Raw genomic sequence first — 16,976 nt, 5'->3', positions numbered from 1 at the left:
CGAAGCAGTTAATGTGCAGCAGATGCATTGTGTGGGGTCCTGAGCTGAGTCCAGCTAATACCACAGGAGAACAGCGTGTCACAGTTTCGAATCTATTCACTTGTGATGAGTCAGTGCCTTTGAGGCCGTTCTTCAGCTGGGATGGATTACTCTCAATACTTTTTCTTATTTCTGTTTAATTTGGATCATTTCTTTATTTCTTTGGCGCAGAAAAGATGAAAAAATCCCGACTTTATGCTGACATGTGACGAGTCTCTGGCATCGACCTGCTTTGAAGCAAATATTCTGATTGTTGCTTCAACCTGTTGTTGTGATATTTGCACATTTTCTGAAACACTAAAATTCTGTGAACAAGCCTCACAGGAAAAATAAAAACCCACATATGTGCACAATTATCACAGCAACAAAAACTCTAGTGAGATCACGTCTGCTGCCATTGTGGAGCATGATGCTGTGGGTCTGCAGCAACACAAACACACACACACACACACACACACATTTCCATCCTCCCGGAAGACAGTCTTTGTAATTAATGCTGAAGTGAATACCCAAATAAAATTAAGCCCCATTTGAAGTCATAAATTTAGTTTGGTTAGCTTATGAAATCTGACAAGGAGTCTATAATTTCTGCATGTTTGTGTGTTTGTGTGTTTGTGTTGCGTCTCAGACCTCCAGTCTGTCAAAGAACCAATGAGGCGTCACGGTTTACTCTGTGAAGAGCAAATCAACTCTCTGTAAAGCTGATAAGTGCACTGTGGAGAAAAATGTAAACTCTGTCTGACAATTTGCACGAGTCGTTTTTATTTGTGCACATTGTTGCTTAATGCGTTTGTTTTTTTTGGCCTTGACCCTCTTTGTGACGTGCTGTGTGAGCACCAGGCTCAAACTTGTAGGTGAACGTGCAAGAAAACGACCGTGCAAACAGTTTGTACTCACACAGCGGCATCGGCTAAACGTGGAAAAGTCACCAGCATCACTGACTGACTGGTCGGGTCACACCCCCAGAACAGTGCGTTGTTTTTTTGTGTAGTTTATTATCAATAAACAACATTTCACAGACATCACCTGCAGTCATCGTACTTAAAGCTGCCTTTGGTGGTCTCTCCTGCACAGCAATCCTTCAGGTCAGGTTGATGATTCAGATGTTTATGTTTTATTGAATTAAATCCAAAGTAGTTGTTTTTGCTACTTTGTTTCATCCTCCTTATATCGTTCTTCTCTTTTTCCCCTCCAGATGATGGTACCGAGCCCAGTTCAGGTCGGGACACGCCTGCGAGTAGTTCCTCTCGGCAGGGAGTTGGTGACCAGGCTGAAGAAAAAGGCAAAAAAGAGAAGAAAAAGAAGGCAAAAACAAAGAAGAAAGAAAAGAGCAAGGTGAAGGGGAAAGAGAAGGAGAAGAAGAAGACCGAGGAGCCCGAGGAGACGGAAAAGAAGAGCAAGAAAATCGGCTTCGGTCTGCTGAGGTGAGGGATTTTAAAACGAGTGCTAGCATTAGCTTCACTTTATTGTGTCTTTGTAATAAAATACAAACTTTGAGCAGAGATGCACCACAGCAGACTAAAGATTCAGTTTAAACAGACGTTATAAAAGCCAGAAACCCTGCTGTCCCCACGGCCGACCCCACAGCCGACCACACGGCCGACCACACGGCACATATCAAAGCTTTGAATTCATTTCTCACAGAGCGGTGATTTCCAAAACCAACATCAAAGCGTTTATTAGACCAACGTATTTGTTTTAACGTGTCACCAGCTTCAGTTTCACATTATTCACACCATCCAGACTTCAGTGGAAACATGGTGGTGCTGGTCTGGCAGTCTGCTCCGCTTTGCTGAGCCTCACTCAGTGAAGTTTAGTGTGTTTGCTGAGACGAGAGTGGAATTTGTGTCTTTCTCATTTGCACTTTTAGATATCAGCGTTTTTTACTGTTTGCTGATCACTTTTTCGTCACCGATAAGCAGTCCTGAACTTTTCTGCTGCTGCTGGATGTTCTCTGTCCTCTCAGAGCCCACGAACCACCAGCTGCACAGGATCAGGTCAGCTTTTGTATCATTGCAAGGAGCAGAGTTCACTAGGCCGTCACCTTTTCTTTGTTTCTTGTCAAAAAACCCGACGTGCATCATCAAATATGTTTACATCCCACCTGCGTTCGTACCGTGTCGGACAAAACATGAACACTGAGCTCTTTTTTTGTGCCTTCGTGAATCGCTGTCACGTGCTGCAGGGCACAAAGACCGCTCTGAGACCGGTGCCCACATTTTCCTTAAGAGGCCTGAAATTTTCACTCAGAACTATTTTGTATGATTGAGACTGCACCTCTCAGCGTGACTATAACATACGTAGCATGAATGAGGCAAAGTGTTTCAATGAACAATTTACTATACTTTCCACCTTCACTGCTGCCTACTATCAGTGTTTTTCCCCACTGTGGTTCTGAAGTGGGATTTCACATGACTATTACACAGATACAGATCTTCAGATAAACAGCAACGTGCAATTTGATCTGCAAAATAGAGCCGCAGCCTTTCAAAATACACTCACAAAAGCAGTCTGTGTGAACTGGGACACAGAAAAGCACTTCCAGATTTCAAAGTCCCATTTTATCACAATGATTGTATCTCCAAATTGCATGTTATTTAAAGTGTAATATTAGGCAGTTGGACTAATATGCACTAATTTTGTGTAATCGAATAGGTTTAATTCTTTTTCTTTGAAAGTTCTTTCACCTTTCCCCCGATCTCCCTTCAGCCGGCTTTGTTTCTCCCATTCTTGCACCATTTAATCATTAGGAAATAAACCTTTATGATGTGGAGATAGAGCCCGTTTTATTGTGTTAAAATTCTATCTTTGTTATTCAGTGGACTGTGTAAACGGCTAATCTAAGCCTGTTAATAATTATGTCAGATGTTTTTTATTCTTCGCTAAGTGTGACCGAGTGTGAGGATGACTAACGGAGCGCTGTGTCCTGTGTGGTTTACCTTTACAGGAGCTACCTGTCTGCCTCCTCCGTTTATCCTTAGTTGAGCTGAGCTGTGCGTACGTTAATGCCGCCATCCTCCAGCCCTCAAAACACAAAGAGACCTTGTAACACAGAACTAAGTTCCTGATAACTGAGCAGAGATGAGCAGCTCTGAGTTTGATGAAAAGTTGACCTTAATCAGCTTTGCGTGCGTTTTATTGTCAGCTGTGTTTGTCAGTAGTAAAACTGAAGGTCTGTGATTCACTCTGGTATTTCTCTGTTCTCTGGAGGGACTTTGTTGTTGAGTTTTCAGACAAATTAAATATTGCGATATTTGAGGATTGTGAATAAAGCTGCAGTCCAAGATCAGATAACAGGAAGTGTGTGTGCGCAGAAAGTGAGAAAAAGGGTCCTTTTCTTTGTGTGTGTGAACTGATCTTCATCATAGCCTGAGCTCGTCTTCAGGAATAGTTCTCCAGGCTTCCTGAAGGACGTTCAGAGCTTTTCTTTCAGCGTTTCTGCCGCTTGTTCAGTTTCCTGTCGAGATGATCCCACGGTAGATTAATAGCGTAGAGGTCCGGGCTGTGGGAAGGCCAATCCGTGACGGTTTTTGTTGTTTGTGTGTTGTTTACTGCACTGGCAGCGTGTTTGGAATCACTGTCATGCTGAAAAATGAAGCTGTTTCCAATCACATCCTTTTCAGATGCAAGAATCTAAATCTGATGGTACTTAAAAAAAAATCTAAACAGCATTTGTTTGCAGAAATAAATCAATGCTGCTCCCTGTAAGCTGCAGCATTTTATTATATTGTCACAAATATAATTGCTGCAAATGTCTTTGAAATATTTGATCGAAATATTAGTTTTGATGCTATCTTGCCCACTCTTAATGGGAACAAACAATCTGTTTTTGCAACAGGCTGCTAGTAACAAAGTGGCCAACGATCCAGTTTAAGACTGGTTCTCTGTTTCATGCAGAAACAACACAGGTTTCTCCCTCAGGTGCCTTTTCATGCTTGAATGATTCACAGATCAGTGTTAAGTGGCTTAACAAAGAAACACCCAAAAACAACATTCCTCCGAAAATGTTCAGGTACAACGACTGAAACCGATGAAAGCAAAGTAAACTCTGAAAGACCCTCAGAAAGTCTGGAAACTGTAGACCACCTAACAAAGAAAACTAGAGCACAGTGTACCTCGTCTGAAGCAAACGTAAAGAAATGAGGAGAGGATCAAGACTTTTGCACAGCACTGCATGTATCTAGAAGCCTGGTGAATCTTAGCTTTGGACTTGAGATGAAGGATGTTGTTTAAACATGTTATCAAAATAACTGCTGATGTCATTAATGACAAAACGTTTGATCATCATCACTTTTGTCTGAAATCAGCAGTGGAGGTCCAACAACAACAACATACCCAGTCCTAAACTCCGTTACTTCAGGTCCCAAAGTCAAACGAACACTGCAGCATCACTGAGAGTTAAAAACTGTCTAAATTCTTTCATCTGTAATAAAATGATCAGCGTTGCTGCTTTACCAGGTGTAACAATTAAGTTTAACATCCAGGCATCCATGAAAACAGAATTTATTAAATTTAACAGAGTTAGAAGTTAGCAGGAAGTTAGCTCGCTAGTTAGCTAAGCATGATATAGCATGTTCTGACTGAGAGATTTCTGGAAAATTCAAACGTACAGCTCTGCTATCACTTCCAACATAAATAAGGACAGAAAACTAAACAGCAGTGACGTTTGTAGGGTTACTGAAGTTGGGCTAGCTGGTATATAATGATGTGCTACGTGATCGCTAGCGACACAGCTATGTTAGCCTAGCATAAACACAGTGAAGCTGGAGGATGAACGCTAACTTTTTTCGATAAAAGTTAACTTGAGGGTTCCTGATGGTTAGAGACAAATGCAATCACATGGCAGGATGCTGTAAACGGACCAAACTTCAGTCAGGAGAACAACTGAGATAATATGAGGTTAGTCATTCATATAAGATAAAATAACCTTTATTTGTCCCACACGTGGGAAATTTGTTTTGTTACAGCAGAAAGTGGACAGTGCAAAGTTACATAGCAAAAATTATAAAACATTATAAGGCGTTTAATGTGCCTCATAATCCAGTGCGCCTTATGGTCCGAAAAATATGGTACATGTACTAGTATTTGATGACTTCATATAAAATACACACTGCAAGCAGAGCTAAGTAACGCAGTCATAAATCATGTTTATATAAATAGTTAAACGATGACAGAATGTACCTCCTTCTTCTCTTTCCTTCTGTTGCTGGTTTTTGTGGGCACACCTCCATCACACATCACAGACTGAAGGATGTGGTTTTTCCACCTCTTTCGCTCCATCGCGTTTGTCTTTGTTTTAAGCGCCTCAGAGTTCAGCGACGGTTACAGCGATACCTTCTGCTTGTGTTCATCCACCTCTCTTCCTCTTGTCTGCCACTCTGTTTGATTACGGTTTGGACAGCCTACGCCGCACACCCGAGAACATCTCCAGTCTAATCTAAGCGAGCCTCCTCTCCATCCATCATTTCATCTAACCCCCGGCTCTCCCATCGCATCTCGCCACAAGTGCTTTAAAACCATATAATACACCCGAGGATATTTTTAGACCTGTCCCCTACACCTCCTCGCTCATCACTGTAAAAAGGTCTTGATTAGATCCCAGTGATAATCTCAACCTTTCTCTCCTTCTCCTCTTCCTTGCCATCTTTTGCAGCGACCACCCCCACCCCCTCTCTCCATTCCCACCCCGCTAATCTTTGCATCATTCCAATTTTTCCCTCTCCGTCTGCTCTCTCCAGCTCCCGCTCTCTATCTGCATTTGATTGCATGTAATGGTGGTAGACTGAGAAGGCAAATTGGTGCTATTCAGTACAGTTCAATCTGGGGCGAGCTGCTGATTTGTCATATTCATCTAAGGGCACCTTTGATTGGCCTAATGGTCTGGAGGAGAGGCAGTATGGGATACTCTGCCTTACTGCAGCTCTCTGGTTGTACAGTAGTAAGTGTGCATGCATGTTATAGACGGTTCGCACGTTTGAAACTTCAATTCAACCGCTGCGTTACCTCGCTGATCGTGCACTGCCTCTGAAGACGCTTACTTTACTGGATTTTGTGATTTGAATTGTTAAGTTGGATGAAGGGAGGGTTCAGCGTTGCAAGTACCTGCAGTAACGTAATTACTGTATGTCTCATTCTCATCGTTAACCCCGGCGATAACGTCCAACTCTAAATGTTTGCTTCAAATGCCCTTTAAAGTGGACAGCTGGCTCCGTCATCTGAACCGTTGCCACTTGCCAATCAGATATGCCAGTCATCTGCGTGTGTGTGTGTGTGTGTGTGTGTGTGTGTGTGTGTGTGTGTGTGTGTGTGTGTGTGTGTGTGTGTGCGTGCACCGTGGTAACCGGCCCACCGTCATGAATATTCATGTGCTGATAAAACACGATTGGTCACACAGTCAGATGGTTGTCATATAGTTGGCACATGGTTACTGTGAATCTTCCAGAGAGTGTGTGTGGATGCATTTGTTTTTCTGTAAAGTTGTGCGTCTTTTGTCTTTCTTGCTCAGACCTTTTAGCGTCGTGTTATTGTGCTTTATGTGTACAGAAATATAGTGTGTACACGCAGCCATAACTCTGTGCTCTGCACATAATTTACACGAGTGGAAAGTACGGTTGTTGAGCTGGTCCGTCGTCTGCGTGTGTGCGACCGGCTGTGAAAGAGGAAGGGAGAGAGACAGTCTGTACAAATGAAAATATGGCGATCTATCAGGTGTGACTGGGAGAGGACGAGGTCCACCAGAACAAAATGTAAGCGGGCGCTGCTGCTGTCACTGCATCATATTCATGTGGTTATTGATGTGTGTGTGTGCACGCTGTTCATTTTCAAATTTAAACTATGTTTATTGGAATATCTGATATATAATGGGTCTGCCTATATGAAGCACCACGTGTGTGTGTGCATGTGTGTGTTTGCTGACTATCATTTATAATTATTGAAAAGGTTTCACATGAATGGCACATGTATACTTAAAGAGCTTTGAGCCTTTAGCCCATTTTTTTACCTCTCACTGATACCAGTAATTAGACTTCCCCCATATTGTCCCATTTTTTCCTCGTGGCTCCTCTCCCGCTCTCTGCGCTATTTCCAGCTGGTCATAATGCTGCATCTCTGTTAGACTTAAAGTGCTCCATCGCTGGGACTATTAGCCCATCTCAACGGTGGGGCCCATTAGGACTGACTAGCTCCATTGTGGGCTGTGTAATGGTTGAGCTTCATGCTAGGCCTATTAGCCCGAGTCTGTGCATACTGTATGCCTGTGTGCTTTTGAATGTGTGTGTGTGGTGCTTAGATGAAAAGGTTGATGGCAGAAAATGGACTTACTTTGATGCTGCAGTCCCCATCATTTGCTGGAGATTTTCTGATTGGTGGAGCTCTGCTGTGTTTGAATTAAGCTGCCTGTAAGAGTTGCTGCTGTACAGTTGCAGCACTTAAATAGGCTGTGAAGAAATGACATGTTGGCAGTTTGATGGAGGCCGTATTTCACTCCCGATCTTAGCACAAGTCCAGCAAATGTCATTTATAAATGTATATTCAGGTTGCTTGAGTCAGGCCAGCTTCTTTCTCAGTTAACCCTCAGCCATCTTCTTCTTCTCTTCTTCTTGTCCTTAGCGGGTGACCAGCGGCGGTGGTCTGCCGCGCAACCAGTACGCTGCTGTAGGTGCCGCAGGTTCTCTTGCTTGACCAACGATTATCTTCCACGCTTTTCGATCTAAGGCGATGGTTCTTGCCTGCTCGAGGTCAAGTCGAAGGGCCTTCAAATCATCCTGGATTTGTCTCATCCATGTCTTCTTTGGTGCATTTCGATGCACCCTCCAATCGGTGGGGCGGGTCAACCAGAGTAGGCCATGGGGGTAGCGGCTCGGGTCCATTCGACAAATGTGGCCAAACCAACAGAGTCGGCGGCGCTGGATTAGGTTGCCGATCGTCAGTTGGCTGCCGCAGCTGGTGAGGATGGTGTCATTCGAATGACGGTCGCGAAGGGAAACGGCGAGAACGCATCTAAGGCAACGCATTTGGAAAACTTCGAGCTTGCTCAGGTCGTGTTTGAGCATTGTCCACGTCTCCGCACCGTAAAGTAGAATGGGCAGGATCAGGGTTCGGTAAAGGTTTGCAAATGGCTCCTAGAGGTTGCTGGCAGTTTCTGCAAAATCTGATGCCAAGTTCAATTCATGCAGACCTAAAAACCAGTCAGTAACCCCTGGTAACCAGTGGTTGTCAGGGAAAATTGCGTATTCCCCATCTTTTTAGTGACTGGTTGTCGGGGGTTACAGATGGTTGAAATTGAACCACCTCATGATTGCTTTGGTTGCTGCAGTTGTCTTTAGACGACTTTTCAATTCATTCAATTCCACATTTAGACTCAGTTGCAACTTTTATTTTGCATTAAACTCGAATGCATGCATCTTAGATTCTTGCATTTTGGCTTGCAGCTTGCACAGGGGCATTGACAACAGTCTTAGTGGCCGCAGGTTTTAATTTGCTTCCAACTGTACATGAAGATAGACGCGTGCAGTAGAAATGAGATTTCAAGGCACTCGAAAATTTTGTGCATGGAAGACGACTCCAAATTCCCCAAGCAGGGGAAAAAACAGGCTTCTGACCAGACGCTGAATTTCATTGTTTCATGATTAGAGAGCACATGCTTGAAGCAGGGGAAGGACTCTGCCAATCAAACGTCTTGACAGAAAGTCATTGGGGTGTCACTGACTGATGTCATGCCTGTCAGTCATCAGAGCGTGTATGTGTATGTGCGTGCGTGCTTGTTATTGTATCGCACTTGTCAATCACCCATTCCCTCATGGATCTATTTTCCAATGATAGGAAAGGAAGGCGTGTCCTAGGAGTGGTAGAGGGAGGGAGGGAGAGAGAAAGGAAAGAATAGATGAAGTGAGAGTCACAGATGTTTGGCCTGATTTTTCTCGGTTGTCAGTGGGTTTATCGGGAAGCGCAGGTGTGTAACAGCCGCCTGAAGACTCGGCACTCCACATCTGTGTGCATGTTAATGTGTGTGGATTGTACATTGTTACGAGTGTTTTTGCTGAATAACATGTTTGCTGGATGTAAAGTCAACATAACGGCTGGTACCGTTTGCTTCCTTCTACTAAAATCTGAATATTGTAACAACTGAGTTCAATCATGAAAAAACAAATTAACCAAATTTTTTTGGAAAGCTGAGTTTAATTTCACTACCCACACCCCGATCAGTGAAGGAGACTAAAAGATCTCTAAAAGCAGCCGCAATCTAAAGAAACAGCTGTGACACAAAGTCACTGACCTCTGTCGGTCTGAAAGGGTTGCAGAGACATTTCTAAGGCTTTGTGACTTCAATGAAACACGGTGAGAGCCGTTATCCACACGTGAAGGAAATCTGGAACCACGGTGAACCTTCTCAGCAGCAACCGGCCCACCAAAATGACTCTGAGAGCTCTTCAGCTACTCATCCAGGAGGTCACATGCCACCAACAACAACATCTAAAGAAGTGCAGGCCTCATTTGGCTCAGTTAAGGAGTTCATGATTCAACAATAAGAAATTCCAAGGAGAGAACCACTGCTGAGAACCACATCTGCCAAAAAACATCTGGATGATTCCCAAGACTGAGGACATAGAGGCTGAACTTTGTGGAAGGTTTGAGTCCTGTTACGTATGGCAGAAAACTGACTGAACATCATAGCAATGGTCAAACATGGTGGTGGTGGCGCGATAGTCTGGGGCTGCTTTGCTGTAACTGGTGTAACTGGTGTGGACTGTAACAGCAAGATAAAAGTCTTCCACCTGCTATCTTTTCTCTCTCGGTGGTTCTGTGTTTACAGTCAGGAAGTCTTCACTGGTCGTTTCTGTTTAAGCAGAAAAATCAAACTAACACACCAGATTTGTGTGAAGAGCTCACACGGAGAAGCAGAAGTTGAAAATCCACGTCTAACATAAACACGCGTATCACTTATATAGAGTAACCACCACCTGTCTTCGACAAATTAAACTAAAAGTAAGACCGAAATGACACCGCAGTCAAGCGCGAACAGTCTTTCTCGCCATCTGCCGTGATGACATGTGCCGTAAAGTTTTTGAAACATCGACGGTGTTGCCACAGTGTTTTACTGTCTGTGTACTCTACCCACTGTGGGCGTCTCTCTTTTTTAATGAAGCTTGGGATTAAAGTGAGACGGGGCCATTTACTGTAATAAGCAGACCGTAAGTACGCACATATTCCCAAAGATGCAGTTCCCGTCTTGGTCAGACTTTTAGGCTTTTCCCTACACAGACGGGAGCTTTAGGAAAACCGGCTGTAGAGCAAACTTTCTCACATGTAAATGAGGAGCCATACACTTTCCATACAGACTGAGGTGTTACTTCCTGAATATTCATGAGCTATCGTTCTGTTCCCACTAATGACACAACAAGAGGTGATTTATTCGTCCTAACTGGCTGTTAATCAGCTGCTAATCTTACTCTGACATTTCTTGTGAAACAATGTTTCTCAGGCGATATCATCAGAACTTGTACATTTTAAAATCTCATCAGGCTGTGTGTTTAGTTTAGTTTAGTTTAGTTTAGTTTAGTTTAGTTTAGTTTAGTTTAGTTTATTAGGACCCCCATTAGCTCATGCAGTATCAGTAGCTACTCTTCCTCGGGTCTGACGAACTTTTTATGAAAATAAAAAAAACTTTCATCCATGAAAGACAAAAAAAGGCTCATAAACAACAAAACAACACAATTAAAACCAACAGCTCGATTAATCATACATTAATTGTTACAAATAAACATCTATAGGATTCACAGCAGCTCATTTGCTTTTTAAATGATTAACTCCGTCCCAGGGACCGACGTGCTCGTCACATAAAACGTCCAAAACGTAACAAAAAATAACCAATTCTAGTTGTTGTGATAATTCCTGAGATCAAAAACGGTGGAAGTGAACTCCGTGCCACCGTCATTGCTTTATACTGCATTGGATGAGTTGATGTCAATTCTAGAAAAATAACATTTTGCTATAAAGAATTTCTGCTGCTTTTGCTGTGATGATTTTTCTAATAAAGTTAATTAATCCTGCCTTTTACACTTAACACACTTTAGAACTGAACAACTGTGTGTGTGTGTGTGTGTGTGTGTGTGTCTGTTTGATTTTACATTTTAAATCCACTTTTACGTGGTTTCAATTCATCAAATAGAAAAATGATCCAAATGTGTTTTTAAGTATCAAATAAATGAAGCGCATGAGGAAGAAAAACTGGAAAAGTGTAGTCTCACCTGTGAGACCTTTCTACGTCTGTGCACAGTGATTACATGCAGGCAGTGGTTTGTGATTTAACTGATTATCTTCGTTGGACAAAAGGCGTTTAACAAAGGAGAAGATGAAAGGAGAGACGTCGACGGGTTGTTGAACGAAAGATTGAAAGAAACAAAAATGAAACAAGTTTTATTTTTACCCATTGTTCAACAAAGCGGCGTTTAGAGGGACAAAATCAAAGCATGCCAGTTTGTCTCCAGTTTATTTATGTGTTAGTTAACTTTTCTTACCGTGTGTGCGCGTGCACGACAAATACACTCTGCAGGAGTGTTGATTCAGAAACCCTACGTGCTCAGGCAGAAGGTAGTGGCAGGAGATAGGACTTTACTAAGAATGAATCTTTGTTCAACTGTGTGTTGCAGGATGGGAGAGTGGGCTTAATTAAGCTGTGTGTGTCCGTTTTCTTTGAATCTCTTTCTTCTTCTTCAGCTGTTCTTTCATTTTGCTGCAAAGCGTATGGAAATCGTCGATAACTGGATGTGGTTGCTTGTCTATTTCCAGTCAGAGAAGAAAAGCAAAAATGGGCAAATGAAGGATTGTTGTGTGTGGCGTCAAAACTACGCCTGCCAACAGAAGACCACATTAACATGATGCTGAGATATAAAATAATCCATGGCATCGTGATTTCACACGGAAACGTGCATTTCAGATGCACATCTTCTTTTCTATATCATTAACACCTCCAAGAAGAAGATAATTTGTGGTCATAAAGACTTGCCCGTTGTCAGCTGCACCGCTGCGGAGTGATACTGCTGGGCCCAAAGCGTGCCAAGGAAGCACTCCATGCACCATTATGCCATGGTGTAGGGAACACCACCAGGATTCGTGGCGCTGTTGCCAATTTCTGACTGTACCATCTGTGTCCTTAAGCAGAAATTGATAATCCAACAGACCAGACAACATATTTCCAGTCTTCAGCGGTCCAATTTTTAGCTGTCCACTGTAGCCACACATTTGTGTTCTTGAGATTGGTTTTCCAAGTTTGTAAAGCCTTTCTGTCAGCTTCAACCAGTTTAGGGCATTCCCGTCTGACTTCCCCCATCACCAACACGTTTCTGCCTTCTGAACTCCGACCTTTTAGATGTTGGTTTATTCATTTTCCAGCAGCGTTCTGAGTAAACTTTGGAAACAGTACAGTACGCAGTGAAACAAGACATTCCTCCATGACCACGGTGCTACGTGTGACACAGGACAATCAACACAGGACTGCATAAAGTGCAAATGTGCAAAAACTGCAAAAAAAACAACGACCGTGTAACACCAGACGGTGCAGACACAACAGTGCAACAATGCAACAATGACAGTGGGTCGTGCAAAAGACTGAGCATTGTGCAGAAAGTAAGTGGGTGTATGAAGGTGTGCGTGTGTGCTTCAAATTAGCAAGACATGGCGATAATCTCGGTGCTAAATGTGTTCTTTAATTTTCAGAGAAGGGTTCTGTTGTTAAAATATATGTTGTGTTCACTTTATCATCTATTCTTTCTGTTAGTATGAGAAGCCGACACTGGAGAGGACGCAGGGGTGAGGAGAAGCATAGAAGAGAGGAGACAGATTAGCTGAAGAGAGAAGTGCTTGATAGCAAAGGGAAGGAGCAAAACGTCAAAGGAGAGGCTGAGGTGATGGGGTGAAAGCAAGGTACGCTGCGGATGAAACGAAAGAGAAATAAGATTAATGGGAGGAAAGCGTGCGCTGAGGAGACGGTCAGAAGGAGTGGACATAAAAGAGCTGTGACGAAGGGTACGAGAAGGAGTTGAAGGAAAGGGTAAGCCTCTATAGGCAGCGGTAATTAGAGCAAGGCTCGTCCGCTGTGAGGCAAACGCACACACGTGCTGTTAATTCACACAGATGATTGGTGCCCTTCATTGCCCATCGCGTCCACCTCTGTGGGTGGTAAATAGGCTTTTCCCCAGTCTACATGAGGCACTTCAAAGAAACCTATTACCTCTGTGCTCACAATATACCTCCTTTTATTGCAGAAGCAGTGATATGCACGCGCTGAAACAACAAAACAGTCGCACTTTAGAGAAACTGTGACTGTTGTTTGAAATAAACCATAAGCAGGTATAGTGGCACGATCATATATCAATAACTTCACTTGATAAATTAAACATAAAGGCTGTTATAAGGTCATGGTTTGTGTGTTGGAGGTATTAAGTATTTAATACTGGTTTAATTCTCCATGTCCTCCCGACTGTACAGCAGCTGGTTGTAAAGTTTAATGAGCTACCTTCTCCTCCATCGAGCTGGGAGTACGGTAAACACCTCTAAATGGTTTAGTACGGAAACATCATACTTGGTTACGATTTTCAATGAATTTTATTTATACAGCATCAGTTTACACCAACATCTCCTCCAGGTGGTTTATCTTGTGAGGCACAATCAGATGATCTCTTTTGAGCAACAGCTTGACAACAGTGGAGAGGAATGCTCTCTTTTAACAGGAAGTGACCTCTGGCAGAACCAGGCTGAAGGAGGGGGAGTCAAAAACTGCAGAAGCTTTAGGGTGAGGGGAACGAGAAGAGAGAAAAGGGGGAGTATAGAGATATTTTGTTTCTAAACTAATGAAAATGTGCGCAGGTTTTGTAACGTACATGTAACGCTGCAGTGCTAATGCTGCTAAACAGATTTGTACAGTACAAGTCTTCTTAATTACCCTAAAGATGGAGATGTTTGCAGAGATGCTAATTCTCTGTGGAATTTCAAACTGGATCATGGAAAAGAGAACATTTTGTTTGGTTGCTCTTTGAGGAAGTGTGTGCCTGGCTAATTACAGTGCACAGCTTCATTCTATACTCGTTATGTATTATTTTTATTTTCATTGTCCAACAATGACTTTTAAATCTTTTGTAAATCAGAGTTAAAATAAGGTTGCTGAGAGGACGCAGACTCCTCTAAAGACGGATACACGTAATCAAGTTTGGAGCCACCGACTGAGTTTTCAGGACATCGGTGAGCCAACAGGAGTCACTATGAATGAGACCCAAAGTTTCTGTGTGGCAGCACTTCACCGCTCAAACCTTTGTGGTCGGCCCCCATTTTCCATAAGTCACATGACTGGCCGCCATGGAGTTTGCCAAGAGGGATCTAACTGGAGGAAACCAGACACTGAGCAGCACCTCATTAATACCATCCCTACAGTCACACACAGTGGTGGCAGCATTGCTATGTTGGAAGCTCTTTCTGTAGCGCATAATAGCCTCGAGCCGTCTCCGGTGAAAACGTCTTCCAGTGTGCTGAGCAGAAGTTTACATGCTAACGGCACGACAAGCAGAAGTTCAAGAAGGAGAGATCACTTGGAAGAGCTGAATTTACTGAGATGGAGAAATTAAGAGTTTGGTGGTTAGACCAACACGGCAGAATCGAAGGACCAACCGAAGTCTAGATGATGGTGGTGAAGATGAAGACTGAGGCCTGGGTGGAGCTCTGACTGATGTGTCTGTGAGGTGCAGATGGGTGGAGGTGGGTTGCATGAATGAGAGTCTGAAAGGGAGAGTAACAGAGAGCACAGATTTAAACTACGCAAAGTGGAGGCTGGTTGGCTCAAAGAAGGCAGGCAGGAAGATGATTGGACAAGAATACTGATGGCAGTGTTGAGATCGACAGCGAGGGAAGCAGTAGTGATGTAGACAACAGCAGCCCAACCCCCAGGACAGCAGGCAGGTGACTGATTACATTATTGAACTTGTGCACAAACGTCATCGTGATGCCAGGAAAATACAGGAAGCGTTACTGGAAAGGAGCGAAAGGCCTGGAGTTTCCAGGTACTGTCTGGACTTGAACCTAACCTGAAAATAGCGGTGCACTATTGCTCCTCATCCAAGCGGGTGGAGATTGAACATCTGTGCCTGAAATGGGACAAAAACAGTTTTAATCTTCGGGCTCGTTCCAAAGAACACACTGAGCTGCCATTGCTGTGGAAGGTGCTTTAACTAAAGGTCCTCTACAGGACCCAAAACTGGCTGTACTTTGTCACTGTGTGTAGATTTCTCAATGCACGCAGTGCTAATCTTATTAGGACGTTTAAAGCGAGGCCTGGTTTGTACTTTAGAAATAAATCTTACTTTACTTGTTTGCCTGTAATTGATTTTGGTGATTTGCTGTATATGCATGCTTCCTCTGCAGTCCTAAAGAGTCTTCATTCACTGACCACTTATATTTTCTATGGTCGTATATTTTACTTTATAAAGCCGTTCTAGGTGGACTTTGCATCTACATCTGTACCCTTCTCTGTCCCAGGACTCATAGTTACCATCTAAACTTTAGATGGAGACGGAGGATGTTTCTTTTAAGAAACATGAAACCATTAAAGTTTTATGTGTATGTGCTGTGGACTTATACTTTATGTTGTATTTGTAGTCTCTCTTGTGAGACAGATTGATCTCAGTGGGACTTCCTGGTAACATAAAGGTAATAATATTAATGATGACGATATTAAATGTTAATAAGAATGTTGAATCCATTTGAAGACGAGTTTGAAATGGAGCAAACAACCTGATTGGGTGAAAAAGCTGGAAACCATAACACAAACGGAGATCAGTGCCTGACAACAACAACTGCAAGTTAACTCAGATTTTAAGGTGTTTTTCACCTTTACAGACTTTTGATGAGCCTTAGAGCTCCGTCAATGCAAAAGCATGAAAATATTGACTCAGGTCATTTTTCTCCAGCTCACAGCTGAAACACAAAATCACCCCAATGTCACCAAATCAGTTCTTACATTTTCATTTCCCACTTTAGTTCACTTTTCATTTTCAGCAGTGGCGGCAAAGTCTGAAGATATAATGATGCTCATTATGACATCCAGTCTTGTGTGTGTGTGTGTGTCTGCCTGCATCTCCTCCAGGTAATGAATTGTCTGGTGTCCATTAGTGCTGAGTACGCTGTTGATGCTGACCACACAGAAGCAGTATTGACTGCTGTGGTTTGAGTATTGATATGTGGCCACTTAAAGCGGGTCTTTAGGTCTGTCGCGCGTATGCCGTCTTTTAATTTATGTTAGCTTGTATAGACTGCGTTCCTATTGAGCTTCGTGTGTATCCTTCCTCTGTCAAATCTGGATTAACTGCGTGTCTTTTACTCCAGCGTCCGTCGGCATCGAGTTAACCACCTGTGTGTCTAGTTTACTAACCCACCGTGGAAGCTGTTGTTGGTTCAGTTGACTTTTCTATGTGTGTTTATTTGTATGTGAGACGCGAGGGCTGTATCTGCCCTGTGATTCTTTTAAGAGTGGTGCTGATGCAGTGTTTGTCCTTTATCTACGTCCTCTGTATACCAGCTGTACTGTGTGCTGTCTCCGGCTTTCTTTTTGATCCACATGCTGTGTCAATGTTTGCTTCTGTCCAGATTTGGAAAGAAAAAAGAGGAGAAGAAGGAAGCGAAGGCCGCTCTGCAGCGACAAAAGTCAGACCTCCTGAGTGACCATGAGCTCGAGAGGATGAAAGAAGAGAGAGAGAGGTGGGGAGGTTTCTATCCATGAGATGATTAGGATGAAATAGCTGAAATACTGCATGCACTCAGAGGAGGTGTGTTAGTCTGTCTATGCTGAAGAACATGAATGCTCACTTTAACAGCTCTTTTAATTACCTTTATCAGTCTGTCTCCACCCCTCTGTATGCTCCACGCCTGTCATATCTGAGCTCTATGCTTTTGAT

The 16,976-nt window shown here is 43.1% G+C and overlaps 1 protein-coding gene across 6 annotated transcripts in view; it reads left to right on the top strand.

The window, feature by feature from the left end:
- LOC147312090 (partitioning defective 3 homolog B-like) overlaps window positions 1–16,976 on the top strand; it is a 219,468-nt gene that overhangs the window by 126,579 nt on the left and 75,913 nt on the right. For all 6 annotated transcript variants that reach the window (XM_086267748.1, XM_086267747.1, XM_086267746.1 and 3 more), the window contains 2 exons: window positions 1,235–1,463; window positions 16,669–16,779. In XM_086267748.1, coding sequence (XP_086123874.1) covers window positions 1,235–1,463; window positions 16,669–16,779 — 340 coding nt within the window. The remainder of the gene's footprint in view (window positions 1–1,234; window positions 1,464–16,668; window positions 16,780–16,976) is intronic.

This window comes from Aulonocara sp. 'chitande type north' Nkhata Bay, linkage group LG16 (genome assembly GCF_057382095.1).
Source record: "Aulonocara sp. 'chitande type north' Nkhata Bay isolate Kocher_YH1m ecotype deep benthic linkage group LG16, A_spYH_male_GT1.1, whole genome shotgun sequence".
Taxonomy (NCBI): Eukaryota; Metazoa; Chordata; class Actinopteri; order Cichliformes; family Cichlidae; genus Aulonocara; species Aulonocara sp. 'chitande type north' Nkhata Bay.
This window is presented reverse-complemented; position numbering and strand designations above follow the sequence as displayed.